Raw genomic sequence first — 27,047 nt, 5'->3', positions numbered from 1 at the left:
CCTAGAGGTTTTGCCGTGCCAGATAAACCGTATGGTCTGCTTGTCGAGAGAGGAAAAGAATGCTGCGGGAACAGGGATGGGGAGAGATTGAAACAAATATAGAAATCTGGGCAGGATATTCATTTTAATTGCATTGATTATACCCAGTAGAGTGAGAGGCAAGTCCATCCATTTACACAGGTCACCCTCCACCTTTTGCAACAAGCTGGCCAGATTGAGTTTATTAAGGTTCTTCATGTTACCATCCACCGTTATGCCCAAATATGTGAAGCCCATAGGAGACCATCTAAAAGGAAACTTGTGCTTGATGGTATGATGGTCAAAGACAGACAACGGTAAGATTTAGATTTTTATCAAAATGTACCTTATATCCAGAGAAAGAACTATAACACTGTAGAAGGATATGCAAGTGAGAGAGGGAGTGTTCTGGGTTTGTTAGAAATAAGATAAAGTCATCCACAAAGAGTGATAACTTATGGGTATGGAGGCCCACCTCAAAGCCATGTATGTCAGGGCACTAGATTAACAATTTTGAAAAAATGTATTTCTTCCAAAATGAAGGAGAAGAAAGTTTATTTTATTTATTTATTTATTTTTTGCTTTCAGTTTCACTTACTTAGCTAGCAAATGCAGCTAGCTAGTTTAGCCTACTCAAACACCCTGCTCAAATAGAGGGATGCTATGTTAGCTAGCTGGCTATGACTATCCAACACAACAGGTAAGCTTTTGGTTGCCTGTCGGTGTTAGAGCTAAACTGCTTAATGACTGTACACTGTAACGTTACTGCATGATTCTAGTGAGTTTACTAACGAGTTAGTTATATGTATGTTGACTATGACGTTACTTTAGCTAATATGTTGACAAACGATGAAAGGCTGTGTGTAGTGGTTATGATATGGTTTGGCTTGGAAATCTTTTTTCGCCAGGTCACATACAGCTGATGTGTTGTGCATTGAAGTCCACAAGTGAAGGGACAAGGTGAGAGGAGGAGAGAAGGAATGCAATATGTCTGCAATAAAAGTGAACTTTGTTTACGCGTGATCAGTGTATTCATTCTGCCGATTCTGTTGAAAAGCGTTTCTTAAACGGAAGCAAACGGAACAAAACAGGAATAAACATACCTGAATTTGTTCAATAGAAACTCTTGTTTGCAACTATTTAATGTGTCACTGTCTGTCCATGTGTCACTGTCTTTCACCTCAAATGTTTCTCTCGACCTGTGTGCACCTACTTTGTAAACTTTCATTCATAGGCTAGGTTGTAGCAACCTCATGATGGGTATATGGAACATTTTTGTATCATGTAGTAGCCTAAACCTCTCGCTGTTACATTGAACTGGGTGAATGGAATATGAATGATTCATCCAATATCATCCAATATGCTGTAATAGAAAAAAGAATTGTCCTCCATCTTAAACGTCACTGACCTCCACTGGATGAATCACGCTTCACCATCTGGCAGTCCGATGGACAAATCTGGGTTTAGCGGATGCCAGGAGAACGCTACCTGCCTGAATGCATATTGCCAACTGTAAAGTTTGGTTGAGAAGGAATAACGGTCCGGGGCTGTTTTTCATGATTATGTGCTTCCAACTTTTTAGCAACAGTTTGGGGAAGGCCCTTTCCTGTTTAATCATGACAATACCCCTGTGCACAAAGCGAGGTCCCTACAGAAATGGTTTGTCTGTACGGACCTCAACCCATCGATCATCTTTGGAATGAATTGGAACGGCGACTGCGAGCCAGTCTTAATCGCCCAACATCAGTACCCGACCTCACTAATGCTCTTGTGGCTGAATGGAAGCACGTCCCTGCAGCAATGTTCCATCATATAGTGGAAAGCCTTCACAGAAGAGTGGAGGCTGTTATAGCATCAAAGGGGGGACCAACTCGATATTAATTCCCATGATGTTCAACGCGCAGATGTCCATATACTTTTGGTCATGTAGTGTCTCTTGAATTTTATGTGGCTATCCCTGGACCAGGGCATCCTATCAAAAGCTTAATCTGCCTTTTCCAGATTTGGCCAGTTTCTCCAGCTTGTTGGCCCCTATACTATACCTGCACTACCACCCATCATGTTCCCACTCCCAGTGCAATGTATTCCGTGGCCCCAGAAAAGTTCGGCACGATAGCCTAGTGGTTAGAGTGTTGGACAACATTCACTTAGTATTACTTTCTTAGCTACAGTATACATATCTCCCCGGTATATTACATAATTTGTGCAGCAGCATACAAAACATTTTTGGGCTCACCTTGTCGTGCTGTGCTCATTTGAACAGAAAGGTGGTGCAGCGGTCCTTTGTGGGCAAATTTTGTCATTAAAGTCCAATCTCTGGATTTATGGTGCTTTCAAGACAACTGGGAAGGAAAAAAAATATTTATGTATATATTTCAATCATAATGACGTCAGTCATCTTCAGGTTGTAGCTCTAGAAAGAGGCCCGAGTTCCCGATTTACCCGATTGGATGAAAGTTCAAAACGTAATTTCCCAGTCGTAGCTCGTTTTTCCAGAGTTCCCAGTTGTCTTGAACTTACTAGTCAGATCTTGCAATTTCGAGTTAACAGTTGTTTTGAGCACGGCACAAATCATGCTTCATTGACAGCATGGCCAATGTTGAATGTTTATCATTTAAACTAGGAAAGCAGATCTTTAATCTTAGACTTGGGACCACAGACACTCCACTGAATAGCTAATGATTGCTTTGCAATGCTTGAAGTTAGCCACTGATTCCTTCCAAACCACTCATTGTTGAATTTGCGATTTCCAACTTGTTTTTGTAATGTTTATGTCCAATAGCCGATGAGCACCAATAATCTTCATCTATAATTACTATTTTCATTTGACAAGGATTAAAAAGGGTTTCCCAATAGATTGTCGACTTGATTCATGATGACTGCTAGCTAAGATTTTGAAAGTATGATGTTGACATGATCAATCCAATCAAAGCTACTGTAGATATAATGTGATTTGATGTCATTTTATCTGTGGCCAATGACCTCGAGCCTTTGATGGGTACTTCTAATTGCAGCACTAAAGGGGCTTGAATTTTCAAGCTCTACCCTTAGACTTGGTGGTGACGTAGTGTCCCCATGAGTGGCAGAATACTGAGACAAATCATGGTGCAATGTTCCGTATTTTCCACTGGCTTGTCCCACCACCACAGAAAGCACTGAGCTAGGATGAAACACCTGCATTTTGGATCTGCCTTACTCATTGCAAACTGATATGTGACACATATTAATGTCAAAATAAAATGCAAAACAGTCAAGACCCCTCGGAAAAAAGTTATTTTATTGTATTTTGTTGCTAAAAATTCCCAAAGGCTGGAGCATCGGCTTTCTTGCCCTTCTCCAACTTCTCTTCCATAGCACTCACTTCATAGCCTCTTGCTTTAGCTACTGTCATGGAGTTCACTAAATATTTTTATAAAGAAACTGATAAAACACACAGGTACAAAATCAAGGTGACATACAAAGATATAGAGCAAGAGAGGGAGTGCGGTGATGTCCACAATGAAAGAATCATTGTGGAATCTGAAAAGACACATATCCGGAAAGCAAGATGGTGTACTTCATGCATGCATATGCTATAAGTAAGGAATTAGGTGGGTAGATAATTAAGTGTCATTGTAGCAAAGTATTTGTAAACAAAAAAATCAGATCTCTTAAAAGTTTCCTACATTTTTGTTCTATTGTTTATACAACAGGTCATACTTGATTTTGGCCCAATAGGCCTGGCATATTTAAACTTTCAAGGAGCTTTTTTTTGTTTTTTTGATTGGGTTATTTAAAAACATTTAGGCTTACCTATAGAGGAAAAAAATACTCTGAATCCCTGCCCATCCTGGCAAGAGTGGCCAAAAGGGTGTTTAGTATCCCCAGTGGCTCTGCAAACATGGAGAGGATATTCTCTCTCAAGGTACCATCGCATGAGCCTGAAGCCACAGACTCTGGCCAAACTGGTGTTTAAAAAAAAAATGTATTCAAGGGCACTGAGCCTAATAAGGCATTTTTCATTTATTGTGTATTTATTTCTTAGTAAGTCACAGCCTATACACGCAATTTATAGACTAATGATTTAATAAAACTAAATGTTTAAATGCTGAGCGCGTAATGTCCCTGACTGCCTACCAGCCTAGTGTGTTGCACTCGCAAATGCTTAACATTGTATTTCTTTGTAGGTTATAGCCTTGAAATAATATAGCCTAAATAGTTCATTTATGTTCCTTCTCAGGCTCCCTGTCTAGTTCCTGACCTATTTTAAAGTGTTTATATGCTGTTTAATATGGCATGTAGCCTATTTGAAATTATGGGTGCTTCTTACATTAATATTTTCATGTTTATTAAAATACTTTAATTCAAGCATATGGTTTGGTGTCAATACTTCAAACCCAAATGGTAGGTCCAGGTAGTCACAAAAATAGATGGGTGTTGGTTCAATTGTGATTTTAATGAATGGAGCAAATTTGGAACAGTAGTTATTCTGTGAGCATGGAGCGGTTTTTAGCGGAGAAGAAAGGACATGGATGTGAGCAGCTCCAAGACTCAACTCTGCTCACATACTCTGGACCGTGTGTCTCTGGATAGTATGCAGGAACTGGCTGGCCGTGAGATTAGTATGCACTGAAACACTCAGACATACACTACATGACCAAACGTATGTGGACACTATCAAACATCTCATTCCAAAGTCATGGGCTTTAATATGTAGTTGGTCCCCACTTTGCTGCTATAATAGCCTCCACTCTTCTGGGAAGGCTTTCCACTAGATGTTGGAACATTGCTGCAGGGACTTGCTTCCATTCAGCCACAAGCACTAGTGTGGTCGGGAACTGATGTTGGGTGATTAGACCTGGCTCGCAGTCGGCAATCCAATTCATCCCAAAGGTGTTCGTTAGGGTTGTAGTCAGGGCTCTGTGCAGGTCAGTCAGGTTCTTCCCCACCGATCTCAACAAACCACTTCTGTATGGACCTCACTTTGTGCACAGGGGAATTGTAATGCTGAAACAAGAAAGGGCCTTCCCAAAACTGTTGCCACAAAGTTGGAAGCACAGAATTGTCTAGAATGTCATTGTATGCTGTAGCGTTAAGATTTCCCTTCACTGGAACTAAGGGACCTAGCCAGACCCTTTAAAAAATAACCCCAGACCATTATTCCTCCTCCACCAAACTTTAAAGTTGGCAATATGATTTGGGGCAGGTAACATTTTCCTGCCACCCGCCTAACCCAGATTCGTCCATCGGACTACCAGATGGTGAAGCATGATTTATCACGCCAGAGTCCAATGGCAGCGAGCTTTACATCACTTCAGCCGATGCTTGACATTGCACATGGTGTTCTGAGGCTTGTGTGTGGCTGCTCTGCCATGGAAACCTATTTCATGATGCCCCCGACGAACAGTTATTGTGCTGAAGTAGCCTGCACAGCCGAGTGTGGGCTATTCCACCTCGCCGCACTGGCAGGGCGAACGGGAGCATTCAACCAGGTAAGGTTGGGCAGGCTCGGTGCTCAAGAGCTCCAGTGCGCCTGCATGGTCCGGTCTATCCAGTACCACCTCCACGCATCAGTCCTCCGGTGGCAGCTCCCCGCACTCGCCCTGAGGTGCATGTCCTCGGCCCAGTACCACCAGTGCCAGCAGCACGCACCAGGCCTACAGTGCGCTTCGCCTGTCCAGCGCTGCCAGATCCTCCCTCCTCTCCAGCGCAGAGTCTCCCGCCTGTCTGGAGCTGCCATAGTCTCCCGCCTGTCCGGAGCTGCCAGAGTCTCCCTCCTGTCCGGAGCTGCCAGAGTCTCCCGCCTGTCCGGAGCTGCCAGAGTCTCCCGCCTGTCCGGAGCTGCCAGAGTCTCCCGCCTATCCGGAGCTGCCAGAGTCTCCCGCCTGTCCGGAGCTGCCAGAGTCTCCCGCCATTCAGCCGGGATCCGCCAGAACCGCCCCTCAGTCCGGAGCTGCCCTCTGTTAGTAATAATAATAATAATAATAATATATGCCATTTAGCAGACGCTTTTATCCAAAGCGACTTACAGTCATGTGTGCATACATTCTACGTATGGGTGGTCCCGGGAATCGTTCTTAGGCCAAGGTCGGTGGCGAGGGTCGCCACTCTAAGGACGCTAAGAAAGCAGACTATGTTGGAGTGGGGTCCACGTCCCGCACCAGAGCCGCCACCGTGAACAGACGCCCACCCAGACCATCCCCTATGGGTTTAGGTGTGCGGCCGGGAGTCCGCACCTTTGGGGGGGGGGGGGGGGGGGGGGGGGGGGGTACTGTCACGCCCTGGCCTTAGTATTCTGTGTTTTCTTTATATTTGTGGTTAGGCCAGGGTGTGACATGGGTGATTATGTGTTTGTCTTGCCTAGGGGTTTTGTAGATTGATGGGGTTGTGTTCAGTGTAGTATTCCAGGTAAGTCTAGAGTGGTTCTCAATCAGAGGCAGGTGTTTATCGTTGTCTCTGATTGGGAACCATATTTAGGCAGCAATATTCCTTGGGTATTTCGTGGGTGATTGTTCCTGTCTCTGTGTTTTGCACCAGTTAGGACTGTTTCGGTTTTTCCACGATTTCTTATTTTGTATACGATTATTGTTCACGTTATCATCTTTATTAAAGATGTTCAACCATAACCACGCTGCATTTTGGTCCTCCTCTCCTTCCCAGGAAGAAAACCGTAACACTCACACTTCAGTCTCTGCCCGGGCAAGGTGAACAAGGCATCCGCGGGTCACAATCAATAAGCACATGGACCTTAATGCCCCCCCAGCAGGGCCGAAATTTGACGAACTGACTTCTGGAAAGGTTTCATCCTATGATGGTGCCATGTTGGCCTTACTGAAGAGCTCAGTGACTTTCATTCTACTGTCAATGTTTGTTTGATTGCATGGCTGTGTACTTGATTGTATACACCTGTCAGCAATGGGTGTGGCTGAAATAGCCAAATCCACTAATTTGAAGAGGTGTCCACATACATTTGTGTGTGTGTGTAATGTGTGTGTGTGTGTGTGTGGTGTGTGTGTGTGTGGGTTTAATATATGTGTGTGTATTTAATATGGAAGCATGTTTGTATTCAGTAAGTTTGACTACTAAAATGATTGTATTGTCTCTTGTAGGGAATATCTTTGTGGTGAGTCTGTTGGTGGCAGACATGGTGGTGGCCTAACCTCCTGGCTCTCCTGGCCATCTTCCACAATGACTGGACAGTTGGACGTGCACTGCCAGCTCAGAGGCTTAATCATGGGCCTCAGTGTCATTGGCTCCATCTTCAACATCATGGTCATTGCCATCAACTGCTACTGCTACATTTGCCACAGCCTGCACTACAACCGCCTGTTCAGCACCAGGAACACCTGCTGCTACCTGGGCATCATCTGGCTGCTCACTGCCATGGTCACGGTGCACAACGTCTTTGTGGGCTCACTGCAGTACGACCCATGCATCTACTCCTGCACCTTCGCCCAGACTGCAGCTCCTACTACACCATTTCTGTGGTGCTCATCCACTTCCTGGTGCCCCTCTCGGTGGTCTGTTACTGCTACCTGAGGATCTGGGTGTTCGTCATCCAGGTGAAACAAAGGGTGAAACCAAATGACAAGCAGAAACTAAAGCCCAGCGAACTTCACAACTTCTTGACTATGTTTGTTGTGTTCCTATTGTTTGCTGTGTGCTGGGGACCACTCAGCTTTATTGGCCTGGCAGTGGCCACTGACCCGGAAGGGTGTCTCAATGCTGTCATCTACGGGCTACTCAATCAGAACTTTCGTAAGGAATACCAGCCCATCTTCCTGTGGCTGTGCACCGCTCTAACAGTTTTTGTGGAAGGCTCCAGGTGTGGGACTGAGGGATTTATAAGAACAACAAGTAAACAGTCGCATGTAGTGTCAAACAGCAATCAGGCCGAGGGTGAACCTGTAGTTGAATAGCAAATGACTGTTCACTTACTCCTTTAAAATACTATGAAATGGAGCAAGAAATATATTTGCTCAAATTATAAATGTGTTAAATTAACCTTTAACCTGTATACAGTGGTGGGAAAAGTACCCAATTGTCATACTTGAGTAAAAGTATAGATATGTTTTAATAGAAAGTTACTCAGGTGAAAGTCACCCAGTAAAATACTACTTGAGTAAAAGTCTAAGTATTTGGTTCTAAATATACTTAAGTATCAAAAGTAAATGTAATTTCTAAAATATACTTAAGTATAAAATGTAAAAGTAGAAATAATTTAAAATTCCTTATATTAAGCAAAGCAGATTTTCTTGTTTTTTTAATTTACAGATAGCCAGAGGTACACTCCAAAACTCAGACATAATTGACATACGATGCATTTGTATTTAGTGAGTCTGCCAGATCAGAGGAAGTAGGGATGTCCACGTGTTCTATTGATAAGTGCGTAAATTGGACCATGGTCCTATCCTGCTAAACATTCAACATGCACCGAGTACTTTTTTGGCACTGAAAATGGCCCCCAAAAGGCTATTCCCTTTTTTGGGGGTTCATCGAGGAACCTCCTTAGGTTCCTGCAAAAAAATAAAAAAAACATTAACTAACTGAAACATTTTGATTTGAAAAGGACAGCAGGTGCAGGCACTTCACAAAACATTTTAAAGATCTCCTCAACTTAAGGTAAGGTTTGTCCTTTGTATGATGTTAATTTATAGTATTTTATGAAGATACAGTACCATGTATTTACATTTACATTTAAGTCATTTAGCAGACGCTCTTATCCAGAGCGACTTACAAATTGGTGCATTCACCTTATGACATCCAGTGGAACAGTCACTTTACAATAGTACATTAAATCTTAAAGGGGGGGGGGGTGAGAAGGATTACTTATCCTATCCTAGGTATTCCTTAAAGAGGTGGGGTTTCAGGTGTCTCCGGAAGGTGGTGATTGACTCCGCTGTCCTGGCGTCGTGAGGGAGTTTGTTCCACCATTGGGGGGCCAGAGCAGCGAACAGTTTTGACTGGGCTGAGCGGGAGCTGTACTTCCTCAGTGGCAGGGAGGCGAGCAGGCCAGAGGTGGATGAACGCAGTGCCCTTGTTTGGGTGTAGGGCCTGATCAGAGCCTGGAGGTACTGAGGTGCCGTTCCCCTCACAGCTCCGTAGGCAAGCACCATGGTCTTGTAGCGGATGCGAGCTTCAACTGGAAGCCAGTGGAGAGAACGGAGGAGCGGGGTGACGTGAGAGAACTTGGGAAGGTTGAACACCAGACGGGCTGCGGCGTTCTGGATGAGTTGAAGGGGTTTAATGGCACAGGCAGGGAGCCCAGCCAACAGCGAGTTGCAGTAATCCAGACGGGAGATGACAAGTGCCTGGATTAGGACCTGCGCCGCTTCCTGTGTGAGGCAGGGTCGTACTCTGCGGATGTTGTAGAGCATGAACCTACAGGAAAGGGCCACCGCCTTGATGTTAGTTGAGAACGACAGGGTGTTGTTGTCCAGGATCATGCCAAGGTTCTTAGCACTATGGGAGGAGGACACAATGGAGTTGTCAACCGTGATGGCGAGATCATGGAACGGGCAGTCCTTCCCCGGGAGGAAGAGCAGCTCCGTCTTGCCGAGGTTCAGCTTGAGGTGGTGATCCGTCATCCACACTGATATGTCTGCCAGACATGCAGAGATGCGATTCGCCACCTGGTCATCAGAAGGGGGAAAGGAGAAGATTAATTGTGTGTCGTCTGCATAGCAATGATAGGAGAGACCATGTGAGGTTATGACAGAGCCAAGTGACTTGGTGTATAGCGAGAATAGGAGAGAGCCTAGAACAGAGCCCTGGGGGACACCAGTGGTGAGAGCGCGTGGTGAGGAGACAGATTCTCGCCACGCCACCTGGTAGGAGCGACCTGTCAGGTAGGACGCAATCCAAGCGTGGGCCGCGCCGGAGATGCCCAACTCGGAGAGGGTGGAGAGGAGGATCTGATGGTTCACAGTATCGAAGGCAGCCGATAGGTCTAGAAGGATGAGAGCAGAGGAGAGAGAGTTAGCTTTAGCGGTGCGGAGCGCCTCCATGATACAGAGAAGAGCAGTCTCAGTTGAATGACTAGTCTTGAAACCTGACTGATTTGGATCAAGAAGGTAATTTTGGATCAAGAAGGTCATTCATATTTGTGCAATTCTTTCTAAAACAGGAAATGTACACAATTCAATGGATATCAATCAACAAAGATGTAAGAATATGTACTGTAGGCTATAAGAATATATTGAAGGCTAGCTGCATTGGGTGCAAATGACTGAACTGCTCACTTTCTGTCTACAGGTATACAGACGGAGGCATACAAAGGTATGTCAATTGGTATTGGTATGTTATGCTGATCACATTTACCATCCTCCCTTCAGCTATAAAACTGAAGAAAAAAAAATATCTGCCCCATGGCAAAATGTGTAGAATTGCAGCAAGCTAGCAGTATCCCCCCCCCCCCCCCTAAAATGTAGGTAGGTGACCCTGGGCCCCAGATTTGGAGGTCCGCCTTTGGATGGTATGTCCCTTCAAGAATAGTTTTTTCTGTTCATTGGGTACCTGGTTGATCAATATATATGTGGCTTTATGGGCTGTGTAATCACTTCACTCTCCATACTTTGGCAAAGGGCACTCGCTGTAAGGATGTAAGTTGATTTATTTCAGAGATGTGTTCTGCTGCCTCAGTCAGTGCAAGTCATGTACTTATTCTGATACAGCCAAACTGCATGGTGACCTGGGTGCACCTGTTTTTTTTGTGTTTTTTTTTGCCAAGGCAAATGAAAGCAACCAAACCTTATTGTAATTGCATACAGTACCTCTCTGAGTCTAAAATATATGATAAGAGCAAAATATAAATCACTTCCTATACAAGGCCAATCCTATATGAAGAGATTCTTGCACTGGTCAGCCAACAGGTAGAAATGCAACACATATTGATGGATTGAGGATCCTTTACCTTACTACACCATTTTTAAAAAAATACAGCGAAGACTGTACTGCACAATAGTGAGAAAGAATCATGGTGATTAGTGACATTACCCAAACATTTCAACAAAAGTTTTGTTCAAAACAAAATAACAGTGGGTGCTGTTTTGAAGAGAATATATATATAAAAAAACCTTAATTACAGTTTTTTTTGTTTTAAAGTACCAATGTCACTGTCCCCACTACAACAGCAAAAATACTTAAATACATGTAATTTTGTCCTTTAATTGAAATACTGTAGAAATCAATTCATTCTTATAGCGGACTGCTTTTTCTGGAGAGTGCCAATATGGCCGACCGGTGGCTTCAAAGCTTCTCATTGGCCAATACATAGCAAAATATCAATCCAGGGTTTATACATCGTTGGGTAAAACTCATCATACAGTCATCTGGCCTCGGGCGCCGGAGTAGGCATGTTCTCACATTCGTTTAGGAACCGGCTGCCTCCCGGGCGTGAGCCAGATGCCCATTACAAAACCCAGTTGAAAACAAAAGTGATGTAATTAGCATGTGGAGTAATGAGTTGGATTCTGTGTTTTCACATACTTTTGATAAAAAGGCTTTATCCGCCTTCCAGTTAAAAACTAGTTTGGAAATTAAAACAGATATTTCATGGAAAATATAGGTTTCTGGACGATGCTGACTTGTTGACACCATGACGGAGCGACGCAGATTACTGTTCGATTTGAGAAGGGCGCTCCTCCCTTACCACTTTTGCCCATTCACATCACAGGCCATAGACCGGTGCCCGGCACCCAGAATAATCGAATCCGCCCATTGGTAAAACCAGAGTAAAACATTAGTTTAGTGCCGATTCTAATAGTATGTTACCCTCTAGTGGTAAGATAAAGATAATGCAATTACGTGGTCCTTCTGTAGCTCAGTTGGTAGAGCATGGCGCTTGTAACGCCAGGATAGTGGGTTCGATCCCCGGGACCACCCATACGTAGAATGTATGCACACATGACTGTAAGTCGCTTTGGATAAAAGCGTCTGCTAAATGGCATATATATATATATATACGTAGACTCATATTTCCATTGATCAGCATGCTTTTCATGTCTTAAAATTAGTATCACTGTATACAATTTCACGAATATGTATTTCTCTGGGAGAATGGCTATGAAGTGACATTTTATCAGGTCATGTTTGTGTGTGTTTTTTAACCTTTATTTAATTAGGCAAGTCAGTTAATTAAGAACAAATTCTTATTTACCAAGACAGCCTACCAAAAGGCCTACTGCGGGGAGGGGGACTGGTAATAAAAATATAGAACAAAACACACATCACGACAAGAGAGACAACACAACACTACATAAAGAGAGACCTAAGACAACAACATAGCATGGCAGCAACACATATCAACACAGCATGGTAGCAGCACAAAACATGGTACAAACATTATTCGGCCCAGACAACAGCAAGAAGGTAGAGAACAATACATCACGCGAAGTAGCCACAATAAGTGAGTACATCTGTAGAGATAGTACAAAAAATAACATCGGTGAATAAAATGCTCCTGTTAAAAACATAGACATGGTACAAAGAACACTGACACTGCACAAATACAAATATATACCATGTCATGGGCTCCCGAGTGGTGCAGTGGTCTAAGGCACTGCATCTCAGTGCTTGAGGTGTCACTACAGATCCTGGTTTGATTCCAGGCTGTATTACAACCGGCTGTGATTGGGAGTCCCATAGGGTGGTGCACAATTGGCCCAGTGTGGTCTGGATTAGATTTTGGCCGGGGTAGGCCATCATTATAAATAAGAATTTGTTCTTAACTGACTTGCCTAGTTAAATAAATAACGTCAGCACCTTCGACTCGGTCAACTGTATACCGTGCTCCTTTAAAATGTATACGTCATGATCATGTGATGTTACCAGGAAGTTTTATGTTTTCATCGCCACACTACAAGAGCCATCGACATAGTAATCTTTTCTAGAAAATATTGCCTGTGTCATTCAGTTAAACCAAAAATGGATAACTATAATAAACAATCTTTGAACTCAATGCCAGGTCCTGTTCCAGATTTCAGAGGGTAAGTTATTACGGATAGGCAAAAGGTTGTGAAACTGGAGCCTTGCTAGCTAACGGGATGGATTGCTAGCTAGCTAGATATCTTGCTAGCCCAGCTTGTGAACTTAATTTATGCAATACTATATCTACTTGCATGTAGCTGCAAGGTTACATGCAATGTTGTTAGCTACGGTACTTCACCATGGGCATATAGTGTTTGACCACCTACAAAGTCATCACCAGACAAGAAATATAGCTAACTGCGCTCTCTGTCCAGGGTTAACCAACTAGCTAAATTACACTACAGTTATACATGCACATTAATAATGGGGTTATGCATATGATGCCATTATACTTGACACAGTTTAATTTTGTGCTTATAGCTTTCCGTTTTGTTTCCTTGTATAAGAAACAGTTTATGAATCTAACAAGTAAAGTGGTTAGATTTGTGAAATGTGGTCACCAAATCATCTAAATTAAAACAAAAGGTGTTTTCTTTGTTTCATTCTCTTTCAGGAACGATGGATCATTGGTGTCTGTACTGAAGACATTGCTGTTTTTCACGGTCATGATGATAACCCTGCCAATAGGATTATATTTTACATCAAAATCATATATTTTTGAAGGTAAATTTGATAGCTAAGGGTGTAGCCCACCGCTTGCCCACCAAAAATTATGCACAGCAGGAGCCACATTGTTTTTGTTTAGTGGAATATTTTATGTGTAAAATGTCTGTTTTTGGTGTAATTTTCTAAAGACATCCATTTCTGCCATCATGATGGCTTTTCCATAGGCCTATATTGTTTTAATGTCATATACAAGAACATTTTTTTTCTCTCTTGCTTCCTCAGCTTCTGGGTATTCCAGCAATGACAGTTATTTCTATGCTGCCATCGTGGCAGTGATAGCTGTCCATGTGGTCTTGGCCCTCTTTGTGTATGTTGCATGGAATGAGGGCACCGGCTCACATCAGACAAGAGAAGGAAAGCAGGACTAGGAGGATCAGGCTGTGTGTGGACCAGAAGAGGGTGACCACATCACTACCACCACACACAGAGAAGACAGTGAGGCTACAGCCTAGAGCCCACTGATGCAGTGCAATAGTGGATGGTTGATGTTCAGGATTTATATGCTTGGAGAGGCACGAAAGTATGCAATGTGGTGTTCAGGCATAAGAATTGCTCAATGAGTTTGTCCAGTTTCAGCAGTTAAAAAATTAGGGACAACTATTTTTAAGACATGGGGCCCTATTAAATCTAACCTGGTAACAGGGCTTTGGGGATGAGTCAAAAGCATGTTTTTGGTAGGTTTTCTTAGGGAAGGGAAGAGCATTATATTTTGGTGTTTTGCCATATGCCATTAAGGTAATCAATCATCATTCAGTCATTGTTTTGAATCTAAATACTTGATAAACATCTGTAGGTATCAACCTAATATGAACACCTGTGGCTTTGATTCATCGGAGGTTAGATTGTATCAAAATAAAGAATAATGGATAAAATAGATGGCTGATAATAAGTCTTAATGTCATGTACCACATCTATCTTCACTTCATCTGTTTTTTTTTACTTTAGAATGCATGTTTTCTTCTCACTGATTCCTTCAAATGTGATTTGCACATTCTAGTTTGTTGAACTCCCAGGGCTCGTTTTCACTGTCACATATGTTGTATTCTATGTTTGTTTTCACCCAATTTGATACAATTCACAATGATATGTGAAATACCCATGAAGGCGTTTTTATTGATCATGCTTGCAGAGACCTCCACCCTGGGTCTCTTTCTGTAAGCTTGTCTCAACAAAAAATATATTCAAACTTGACACCATGAAGGTGTGCTGTCAAGGTTTGACAATTGGATGAAATTGAATAGTCATTGGGGGAAAACAACGGGTTGTTCAATAAAGCATTCATCTCTGATTTGTGGTTCAAGAATTATAACAAAAATGTTTTCAATTCACACAGCAAATACTTACTGGAAAAACAAAGAATGAAGGTCTTGACTTAATGAAAGGCAGCAAACCAAGAGTTTAAAAACATGGAAAGTAAAGACAATCATGGAAACCTTGAGAACATGTCTGGCTTCTGATGGAGGAAATATGGAAACCAAGGCCACTGATTGGCCTAGTAACTTTGTAATGATTTGCTTAAATATGCCCAATGATTTAGAAATCTAACCATTCCCTCAAAGAAAAACTGCATCCTACAAAAAGGCAAAACTAGCATTAAACCTCAGATTTAAGTCAGGCTGAATTTATGTAAAACGTCAGATCAATGTAATGAATATATAATAAATAGTACTTGGTAGACATACTGCACTTACACGAACAACACAAACCTTTTCTGAAACCAACTTGTCACAGCAAGACTGACAGCCATGTGTTTCAGGTCAGGATTGGAGCAGTGGTGATTTTAGTGTGGTGGAGCAGTGGTGATTTTAGTGTGGTGGAGCAGTGGTGATTTTAGTGTGGTGGGGCAAACAACAAAAAAGTTGGGATGCATGCCAGCAAAGTCACTGCACAACACTAAACAATACATTAATTGCACTATAACGCTGCCCACAAACTGTTAGTGCCTGCATAAAGTTGTCCCAGCAGCAGAGTCTCAACAGCAGTCCCAACACCCTACACTCAGAAAAATAAAACTGTTCTTGGAGTATCCTTTATGGGTTCTTCAAATTGAAACTGTGGGGGAACCCCTATAAGTTCTTCAAAGAACCCCTTTTAATGGATTCTCAAATAACCTTTTGAAGAACCTTTCAGGGTTCATTTTTAAATTAAAACTGAAACTGGATATTTCAAACTTTTTTAACAAATCAAAAACTGAAAAATTGGGCGTGCAAAATTATTCAACCCTTTTACTTTCAGTGCAGCAAACTCTCTCCAGAAGTTCAGTGAGGATCTCTGAATGATCCAATGTTGACCTAAATTACTAATGATGATAAATACAATCCACCTGTGTGTAATCAAGTCTCTGTATAAATGCACCTGCACTGTGATAGTCTCACAGAGAGCATCATGAAGAACAAGGAACACACCAGGCAGGTCCGAGATACTGTTGTGAAGAAGTTTAAAGCCGGATTTGGATACAAAAAGATTTCCCAAGCTTTAAACATCCCAAGGAGCACTGTGCAAGCGATAATATTGAAATGGAAGGAGTATCAGACCACTGCAAATCTACCAAGACCTGGCCGTCCCTCTAAACTTTCAGCTCATACAAGGAGAAGACTGATCAGAGATGCAGCCAAGAGGCCCATGACTCTGGATGAACTGCAGAGATCTACAGCTGAGGTGGGAGACTCTGTCCATAGGACAACAATCAGTCGTATTTTGCACAAATCTGGCCTTTATGGAAGAGTGGCAAGAAGAAAGCCATTTCTTAAAGATATCCATAAAAAGTGTCGTTTAAAGTTTGCCACAAGCCACCTGGGAGACACACCAAACATGTGGAAGAAGGTGCTCTGGTCAGATGAAACCAAAATTGAACTTTTTGGCAACGATGCAAAACGTTATGTTTGGCGTAAAAGCAACACAGCTCATCACTGAACACCCTATCCCCACTGTCAAACATGGTGGTGGCAGCATCATGGTTTGGGCCTGCTTTTCTTCAGCAGGGACAGGGAAGATGGTTAAAATTGATGGGAAGATGGATGGAGCCAAATACAGGACCATTCTGGAAGAACCTGATGGAGTCTGCAAAAGACCTGAGACTGAGACGGAAATTTGTCTTCCAACAAGACAATGAATCAAAACGTAAAGCAAAATCTACAATGGAATGGTTCAAAAATAAACATATCCAGGTGTTAGAATGGCCAAGTCAAAGTCCAGACCTGAATCCAATCAAGAATCTGTGGAAAGAACTGAAAACTGCTGTTCACAAATGCTCTCCATCCAACCTCACTGAGCTCGAGCTGTTTTGCAAGGAGGAATGGGAAAAAAATTCAGTCTCTCGATGTGCAAAACTGATAGAGACATACCCCAAGCGACTTACAGCTGTAATCGCAGCAAAGTATTAACTTAAGGGGGCTGAATAATTTTGCACGCCCAATTTTTCAGTTTTTGATTTGTTAAAAAAGTTTGAAATATCCAATAAATGTCGGTCAACTTAATGATTGTGTCCCACTTGTTGATTCTTCACAAAAAAATACAGTTTTATATCTTTATGTTTGAAGCCTGAAATGTGGCAAAAGGTCGCAAAGTTCAAGGGGGCCGAATACTTTCGCAAGGCACTGTATATCCTCTGGCGTGTTGATGTTAATGTGTTGATGTTCTCCGTATCAACAGCCAGAATGATTTTGCCGTGCATGGTGATTGAACAAGTTTCCTGTCATATTCATCAGAGATGTAGGGAGGGTGAAGTCTGTTTATCCCCAAAAATGTAATTATACAGATGATTAACAAAACATGCACACAACAGAATTCATACCTTTGGTATTTGTGGTGAATGTGATGGAAAAAACCTGTTTGCATGATTATTTGTCACATGCGCTGAATACAACAGGTGAAATGCTTACTTATACAAGCCCTTAACTAACAATGCAGTTTTAAGAAAATAAAAATGTTAGAAATAAAAGTAACATAGTTAAAGAGCAACAGTAAAATAACAATAGCGAGGCTATATACAGGGGGTATAGAGTCAATGTGCGGGAGCAATGGTTAGTCGAGGTAATTGAGGTAATATGTACATGTAGGTAGAGTTATTAAAGTGACTATGCATAGATAATAACAGAGTAGCAGCAGCATATATATTTTTTATTTCACCTTTATTTAACCAGGTAGGCTAGTTTTGAACAAGTTCTCATTTACAACTGCAACCTGGCCAAGATATTGCAAAGCAGTTCGACACACAACAACACAGAGATACACATGGAATAAACAAACATACAGTCAATAATACAGTAAAAAAAACTCTAAAAAAATTGTGTGAAAATAAGGTATGATAAGGGAGGTAAGGCAATAAATAGGCCATGGTGGCGAAGTAATTACAATATAGCAATTAAACACTGGAGTGATAGATGTGCAGAAGATGAATGTGCAAGTAGAGATACTGGGGTGCAAAGGAGCAGGATAAATGAATAAATACAGTATGGGGATGAGGTAGTTGAATGGGCTACTTACAGATGGGTGCAGTTATCTGTGAGCTGCTCTGACAGCTTGTGCTTAAAGTTAGTGAGGGAGATATGAGTCTCCAGCTTCAGGAATTTTTGCAGTTTGTTCCAGTCACTTGCAGCAGAGAACTGGAAGGAAAGGCGGCCAAAGGAGGAATTGGCTTTGGGGGTGACCAGTGAAATATACCTGCTGGAGTGCGTGCTACAGGTGGGTGCTGCTATGGTGACCAGTGAGCTGAGATAAGGCGGGGCTTTACCTAGCAAAGACTTGTAGATGACCTGGAGCCAGTGGGTTTGGTGATGAGTATGAAGTGATGACCAGCCAACGAGAGCGTACAGGTCACAGTGGTGGGTAGTATGGCACTGTGATAGACTGCATCCAATTTGTTGACTAGCGTGTTGGAGGCTATTTTTTAAGTGACATCCAAAGTCGAGGATGGGTAGGATGGTCAGTTTTACGAGGGTATGTTAGGCAGCATGAGTGAAGGAGGCTTTGTTGCGAAATAGGAAGCTGATTCTAGATTTGATTTTGGATTGGAGAAGCTTAATGTGAGTCGAGAAGGAGAGTTTGTAGTCTTACCAGACACCTAGGTATTTGTAGTTGTCCACATATAGTAGTTGTCCACAAGTCAGAACCGTCCAGAGTAGTGATGCTGGACGGGCAGGCTGGTGCGGCCAGCGATCGGTTAAAGAGCATGCATTTAGTTTTACTTGCATTTAAGAGCAGTTGGAGGCCACGGAAGGAGAGTTGTATGGCATTGAAGCTCGTCTGGAGGTTAGTTAACACAGTGTCCAAAGAAGGGCCAGAAATATACAGAATGGTGTCGTCTGAGTAGAGGTGGATCAGAGAATCACCAGCAACAAGAGCGACATCATTGATGTATACAGAGAAGAGAGTCCGCCCAAGAATTTAACCCTGTGGCACCCCCATAGAGACTGCCAGAGGTCCGGACAACAGGCCCTTCAATTGAACTCTATCAGAGAAGTAGTTGGTGAACCAGGCGAGGCAGTCATTTGAGAAACCAAGGCTGTTGAGTCTGCCGACAAGAATGAGGTGATTGACAGAGTCGAAAGCCTTGGCCAGGTTGATGAATACTGCTGCACAGTACTGTCTCTTATCGATGCTGGTTATGATATCGTTTAGGACCTTGAGCGTGACTGAGGTGCACCCATGACCAGCTCTGAAACCAGATTTTATAGCGGAGAAGGTACAGTGGAATTCAAAATGGTCGGTAATCTGTTTGTTAACTTGGCCTTTGAGGACCTTAGAAAGGCATGGTAGGATAGATATATGTCTGTAGCAGTTTGGGTCTAGAGTTTCTCCCCCTTTGAAGAGGGGGATGATCGCGGCAGCTTTCCAATCTTTGGGAATCTCAGACGATACAAAAGAGAGGTTGAACAGGTTAGTAATAGGTGTTGCAACAATTTCGGCAGATAACTTTAGAAAGAGAGGGTCCAGATTGTCTAGTCTGGCTGATTTGTAGGGGTCCCGATTTTGCAGCTCTTTCAGAACATCAGCTATCTGGATTTGGGTGAAGGAGCAATGGGGAGGCTTGGACAAGTTGCTGTGGGGGGTGCAGGGCTGTTGACCGGGGTAGGGATAGCCAGGTGGAAAGCATGGCCAGCCTTAGAAAAATGCTTATTGAAATTCTCAATTATAGTGGATTTATCGGTGGTGACTGTGTTTCCTTGCCTCGGTGCAGTGGGAAGCTGGGAGGAGCTGCTCTTATTCTCCATAGACTTTACAGAGCCCCAGAACCTTTTTGAGTTTGTGTTACAGGATGCACATTTCTGTTTGAAAAAGTTAACCTTAGCTTTCCTAACTGCCTGCATATTTGTTCCTAACTTCCCTGAAATGTTGTATATCAAGGGGGCTATTTGATGTTAATGCGGTACGCCCCAGGATGGTTTTGTGCTATATCTGGACAATATCTGTTCCTGGTTCTACATTTTTTGAATGGGGCATGCTTATTTAAGATGGTGAGGAAGGCACTTTTAAAGAATAACCAGGCATCGTCTACTGACGGGATGAGGTCAATATCCTTCCAGGTTACCCTGGCCAGGTCGATTACAAAGGCCTGCTCGCTGAAGTGTTTTAGGGAGCGTTTGACAGTGATGAGGGGTGGTCGTTTGGCAGCAGACCCATTACAGATGCAGGCAATGAGGCAGTGATCGCTGAGATCTTGGTTGAAGATAGCAGAGGTGTATTTGGAGGGAAAGTTGGTTAGGATGATATCTATGAGGATGCCCGTGTTTACGGATTTGGGGTTGTACCTGGTAGGTTCATTGATAATTTGTGTGAGATTGAAGGCATCTAGCTTAGGTTGTAGGATGGCCGGCGTGTTAAGCATGTCGCAGTTTAGGTCACCTAGCAGCACGAGCTCTGAAGATAGATGGGGGGCAATCAATTCACCTACAATGTCCAGGGCACAACTGGGGGCAGAGGGTGGTCTATAGCAAGCGGTGAGAGACTTGTTTCTGGAAAGGTGGAAGGGGTGGAAATGCAAATAGTCTGGGTAGCCATTTTATTTGATGTTCAGGAGTCTTATGGCTTGGGGGTAGAAGTTGTTTAAAAGCCTCTTGGACCTAGACTTGGCGCTCCGGTACCGCTTGCCGTGCAGTAGCAGAGAGAACACTCTATGACTAGGGTGGCTGGAGTCTTTGACAATTTTTAGGGCCTTCCTCTGACACCGCCTGGTGTAGAGGTCATCGATGGCAGGAAGCTTGGCCCCGGTGATGTACTGGGCCGTACGCACTACCCTCTGTAGTGCCTTGCAATCAGAGCCTGAGCAGTTGCCATACCAGGCAGTGATGCAATCCATCAGGATGCTCTTAATGGTGCAGCTGTAGAACCTTTTGAGGATCTGAGGACCCATGACAAATCTTTTCAGTCTCCTGAGGGGGAATAGGTTTTGTCGTGCCCTCTTCACGACTGTCTTGGTGTGCTTGGACCATGTTAGTTTATTGGTGATGCGGATGCAAAGGAACTTTGCATCCACATCAGCTCTCAACCTGCTCCACTACAGCCCCGTCGATGAGAATGGGGGGTATGCTCAGTCCTCCTTTTCCTGTAGTCTACAATAATCTCCTTTGTCTTGATCACATACCTTGTCGATAATGTAGAGGCCTATGGGATATTCATTGAAGAGGTAAGGGCGGAGGATGGTAAATATAATTTGCATAACATACCAATACCAACTGACATACGTATGCTTCCTTGTCTGTATACCTGCAGACACAGACACAAAAGGGAGCAGTTCTGTCATCTTCAACCAATACAGCTAGCCTTCAACATATTCTTATAGCCTAGATATTCTTACCTCTTTGTTGATTCATATCATTTGAATTGTGCCTATTCTATGTTTTAGAAAGATTTGCACAAATATGAAAAGATGGTATCATCATAAAATAATATACATTTAGATCATACAAGGGATAAACCTTACCTTAAATTGAGGAGACCTTTACACGTTTCAGTTAAGTGTCTGCACCTGTTGTCCTTTTAAATTCAAATCCAAGTGTTTCAGTTGGGCAGTTAGGTTCCTGCAAGAACCCCCACCAACTAAGGAGGTTCCTCGATAAACCCTACCTCCTATGGGGTCTTGAAGAACCTTTTGGGGACCATTTTCAGTGCCAAGAACCCTAAGGTTCTTTGAAGAACTTTGAGGATCTTAGAAGAACCGTTGTTGAAACCCACATTTTTTTGTGTGCATTTCAAAAGTGCTGTGTCACGCCCTGACCGTAGAGAGCCTTTAATGTCTCTATTTGATTTGGTCAGGGTGTGAGTTGGGGTGGGCATTCTATGTTTCGTTTTCTATCATTTGGTGTTTCTATGTTTTGGCCGGATATGGTTCTCAATCAGGAACATCTGTCTATCGTTGTCTCTGATTGGGAACCATACTTAGGTAGCTTTTTCCCTCCTTTCTTTGTGGGAAGTTGACTTTGTTTAGGGCACATGGCCTTTGAGCTTCACGGTTTGTTTTTGTAGTGTTATTTGTTTTTGTTCGGCGTCATTTTGATTAATAAAAGGAAAATGTATGCTCACCACGCCGCACCTTTGGTCCTCTCCTTTCAACAGCCATGACATGCTGAACAAATAGTTTTATTGACTACCTCCGTCCTAGCTAGCTTATTGTCTTAATCCTAATTATGTGCTTGTCATCCAAATATACCGTAGTTTGTACATCTCAATAGTCAGTAGAAACCACATTTGTTTAAGCAAGTCAGCCATATAAGCTATATTTTTAAAAGGCAGTAAATGAGGCTGAATGAACTGTTTTTCTGCCAAACAAGGCTCTGCTGATAGCCAGGTGGAGCAGTGGTATACAGCGACAGAATTCAGAACATGGGACGTTCTTACAGTTTTTCCCTGTACACCAAGTCAGAACCGGAGGATAAATAAAGGGGGCATGTAAGCAGACAATGAAAGTTCTTACAATATTTGATAACATTTCTCTAAATCAGGCTATAGGCCACATGTGCACTGTCAGAACAGTAGGCAAGTCAGAACAGTCAATTCGTTCGTCAGAACAAGTCAGAACAGTTGGCAAAATTAAGAGGGGGAAATAGATCAAATTATTAGGGTGGGCTACTAACAGCTTACTACACAACATACACTTAGTATTACTTTCTTAGCTACAATATACATATCTCCCTGGCATATTACATAATTTATGCAGCAGCATACCATACATTTTTGGGCTCACCTTGTTGTGCTGTGCTCACTTGAACAGGAAGGTGGAGTGACGATCCTTCGTGTGCAAATTTTGTAATCAAACTTTATCATCAAAGTCCAGCATTCTGTTGATTTATGGTGCTTTCAAGACATCTGGGAACTTGGAAAAAAACTAGGTCGAATCATGATGACGTTAGTGATCTTCAGGTCGTAGCTCTAGAAAGAGGCCCGAGTTCATGACTTACAATTCCGAGATGGATGAGCGCTCAAAACGTATTTTCCCAGTCGGAGCTCGTTTTATCCCGAGTTTCCAGTTGTCTTGAACTCACTGAAGTCAGATTTCTCAGTTCCTGAGTTAACAGTTGTTTTGAGCACGGAACAAATAACGCTTCATTGACTGCATTGGCCAATGTTGAATGTTAATTATTTTAAGCTTGGCAAAAAGAGACTCTTCAACAGCCACTCCACTGAATAGCAGGCTAGTGATTGCTTTGCAATGCTTGCAGTCAGCCACTGATTCCTTCCAAACTACTCATTGTTGAATTTGTGATTTCCAACGTGTTGTGTAATGTTTGTAATGTCCAATGGCCGATGAGCACCAATACGTTTTATTTATAATTTCTCTTCATTATTTCTCTTTATATGATATGATATGATTTATATGATTTTCCAGTAGATTGTCGACTTGATTCATGATGACAGCTAGTTAAGACTTTGAAAGTATGATGTTGACATGATCAGTCAATGAGTTGTTCCTAGCCACCATGCTTCTATATCTGCCTCTACATCTGCATTGCCTGCTGTTTGGGGTTTTAGGCTGGGTTTCTGTACAGCACTTTGTGACATTGGCTGATGTAAAAAGGGCTTTATAAATACATTTGATTGATTGATTCGTCCAATCAAAGCTTCTGTAAATACAAAATGTGATTTGATGTCATTGTATCTATGGCCAATGACCTTGCGCCTTCTTGGATGGGCACTTCTAATGTAACTCTATGGCAGCACCCAAGGGGCTTGAATTTTCGAGCTCTACACAGCGAGTCAATCACAGCACAACTAGAGAACATTACCAACTCCTATGCTCCGTATTTTATGTTGGCTGCCCCACCACCACAGAAAGCACTGAGCTCGGCTGAAACACCTGCATTTTGGAGATGCCTTACTCAATAAAGCATAACAAGAGATCATGTTTGTATGCAGCATTATTAACTCAAGGAAATATATATATATATATTTTTTTACATTGTTTGCAAACTGATATGTGACACGTATTAATGCCAAAATAACATGCAAAAACATAGCTACAAATGTGGGGCTCAAAACAAGTGGGGCTCTGCCCCACATGCCCTGAATGATGGGTCACCACTGGATTGGAGGTTTGTATAACTGTCTCAATGGATTGAATGAAAGACTGAAACAGACAATTACACCAGCATATTCCTCATATAAAGGCAGCTCTCTTTCAGCCTGTTTTCAAACTTGAATTCATGTTTGTCTCAATCCCAAACAGTTCTGTTAGGTCTAGTTGACAAACTGAATCGAATAGAGAGAGCCATTGTCAACATAACTTGTTTGAAAAAGTCTCCTAAATGTCTCCTAAATGTTAGTGATATAAATAAAAATCCAATCAAATGTACAGTACATTAAAATACCGTTGCGTTAATATATGTTTAAGGAAAGAGAATTGATCACGTACTGTAGGCTGTATGTGTCTGTATGTGAAGATCTCTAGTTTGGCTTTGGAGAAATGCTGAACTACTAAATTACAGCAGTACAACGTATGTGACTGGCTGGACGCTTGCGTTAATTGATTGTCATTTGTGTGTAAATGTGTGTTTCTCACTTTATTTCTTCACTCTTCTCTGACTCACCATGATGGCATAACCTCAGGTTGCCAGGTCTGTAAGGTAGATGGGAGTTGTATAACACAGTTAATGTAATTTACTTGTCATTGCTTCATGGATCCTGGTCAACTAATGATGAAATAAGATATACCATGATGACTCCACTGGTGTGTGAGATGTGAATTGTTAATAAGGAAGTTTATCATTTATGCAACTGCTACCATGGATACTAGGACAACCCCTAATACATGTCTGTGTAGGCATTAACTGTAGTGATGGCTTTTTATGTTATAATAGTCATGTTTTATGTTGGGCTATCAAACAATAGAAAACATGTCATTCAGTTCATCGCAGGATTTGTTCTGAATTGGCTCAAATTAAGCTGTAAATTAATATTTTTATACAAAAAACATTACATGAATATTGATGTCTTGATTTTGTCTAAATGAAGAGTTTTAAAAATTTGGTAAATTGAGAAAGCACACTTTCTTTAACCTCAATGTCAACTTGTTTTTACATTGGATTGTTGTTTTTAGCTGTACAGATAATGTATTTGTGATGTTGTCAGTGTATTTTTCATACTTTCAGACAATGTAATTAATCATACAGGAGTAATAAACGCCTAGTGTACTAATTTGGTAGGATATTTTTTGTATATATATTTTTGCATATATATTTTTATCAGCACCCTCAGCACCCTTACTTTTTATTTGATTTGGATTTATCAGCACCCTCAGCACCCCTACTTCCCCTGAATACAGCACAGGGAAGAGTCCAAGGGTTAGGTAATGGCTAAGAGATATCGCTTGCTCTCTCTCCTCTTCTGAAATAGAATGAAGTCAACCTGTCGCCATGGACACACATTGAACTCATATCCTGTAAGGTTATCATGCAATGTAACCAAGGGTGATTCACCAAAGAGAATTTGGCAACAATTGAACTAAGCTCATCAGGCATTGATAGGTTGTATTCTTCAAGAATCAATGGGTATATGTCATTAAAGTCCAAATATGGATGTAGCAACTAAGGATTCTAGCTTTAAACATTCCACACCAAAACCTTACTTGCCACAACGTTTGATAATCTGCTGGTGAATAAGATTAGCCATGCCACATCATTGCTTATGCAAATGTGAAAATATCTCACACATAGGCTAAGTGATCATGTTGATGCAAATGTTGAATTGAATTTGTAAGTATGATAGACTATGTCACAAATTATGTTATCTGTAAATGTATTTTCCACCTGTTAATCCATGTAAATGTGGAAATCATTCATTTAAAACATTTTGAATGACATTTGAATGTTTCAGTGATATACTGTAGATAATGTGAATGTCTCATTCTAAATCATTGTAGATACAAAAGTCATACTTATTTTCTATTATGAGTTGGGTTTGATTTTTTGAGGGAAAATCATAATTTGCCAATGATCATGTTTGTCACCAGATAGCAATACCGTGTCCTTTATCTGTCCTGTACAGAGACTGTAAATACCCTGTATGACCCAGTTTAACCCACCATTTTATTCAAATTATAGTGGGCTACTTTGAGCTGTAGCATATGCCTATGTAGTTTAGTCCGATATGTGCACCACATGTCAATAGGCCAATGGTAGGCGATTATTTGAAATAGGCAATAAGGTTAGACATAAAAAGCAAATGAGTGTTAAGGTAGTAATATCAGTCCATTCTGCAATTTCAATAATTTACTGTGATGGAAGTTTACAAGTAGCAGAAGCCCTGTACTTGCAAAATAATGTTTGTTGTGTAACTTCGTTGGCTGCTGGGCACACGTCAATTTATGGTGCTTTCAAGACAACTGGGAACTCAGAAAAATTCGAGATCAAATCATAACGTCAGTGATCTTCAAGTCGCAAAGTCGGAGCTCTAAAAAGAGGCCCAAAATTGTAATTCCGAGTTGGATAAAAACGATTTTTCCAATCTGAGTTTCCAGTTGTCCTGAACGCACTGAAGTTAGAAGTCGGAGATTTTCGAGTTTCCAGTTGTTTTAATGCGACAATAGAACTAAAGCTACAGCACTATGATGCATGCATAAATCGGAAAAATAGCAATGTGATAAAAATGGGATGAGGTTGTCCTGAAGCACTAGATGCCAGATGGACTCGATCATTACTGTGAACGAATTGGCTGAGTAGTGAATGTTGTCCATAATTTTAGGCGATGACGTTGGCGGGCTACGCTTCAATGGCAATGAACTGAGGATATGCGCTCGTGCCGGACGCTCCTCCTCACTCCCCTACTGTAGCGAATCTGGACACGACGCGCTTGGTTAGGTCACTCCCTGTAGCTCCTTTTAAGGTGCGACGACGGCTGATGATGTAAATTGTGAGGTGTGTGGTTTGGAAAATGAACATCAGCAGTGAAAACACTTCGAAGTATCTCATTGCCTACAGAAACGGTGCCAGTTACTTAACACTATTTCATGGTGGGAATAGGAGTCT

At 42.0% G+C, this 27,047-nt stretch overlaps 1 protein-coding gene and 1 pseudogene across 1 annotated transcript; both read left to right on the top strand.

The window, feature by feature from the left end:
- Nucleotides 1-4,525: 4,525 nt before the first annotated feature.
- LOC123999811 lies at nt 4,526-7,916 on the top strand (annotated as a pseudogene).
- Nucleotides 7,917-12,806: 4,890 nt separating this feature from the next.
- On the top strand, nt 12,807-14,466 carry vma21 (vacuolar ATPase assembly factor VMA21). The gene is made up of 3 exons (XM_046306123.1): nt 12,807-12,983; nt 13,478-13,587; nt 13,813-14,466. Exons 1-3 carry the CDS (start codon nt 12,922-12,924, stop codon nt 13,956-13,958), a joined length of 318 nt encoding a protein of 105 aa, XP_046162079.1. The 5' UTR covers nt 12,807-12,921; the 3' UTR covers nt 13,959-14,466.
- The last annotated feature ends 12,581 nt before the right edge of the window (nt 14,467-27,047 follow it).

Source organism: Oncorhynchus gorbuscha, linkage group LG16, assembly GCF_021184085.1.
Source record: "Oncorhynchus gorbuscha isolate QuinsamMale2020 ecotype Even-year linkage group LG16, OgorEven_v1.0, whole genome shotgun sequence".
In the NCBI taxonomy this organism is placed as follows: domain Eukaryota; kingdom Metazoa; phylum Chordata; class Actinopteri; order Salmoniformes; family Salmonidae; genus Oncorhynchus; species Oncorhynchus gorbuscha.
The sequence above is the reverse complement of the archived record's forward strand: the minus strand, read 5'-3'. Positions and strand labels throughout refer to the sequence as shown.

Bases quoted from the DNA above. Each gene is read 5' to 3' on its own strand.
- vma21 (XM_046306123.1), top strand. From the start codon at position 12,922: ATGGATAACTATAATAAACAATCTTTGAACTCAATGCCAGGTCCTGTT. The intron at 12,984-13,477 runs GTAAGTTATTAC...ATTCTCTTTCAG, and splicing joins CCTGTTCCAGATTTCAGAGG to GAACGATGGATCATTGGTGT. The intron at 13,588-13,812 runs GTAAATTTGATA...TTGCTTCCTCAG, and splicing joins AAAATCATATATTTTTGAAG to CTTCTGGGTATTCCAGCAAT.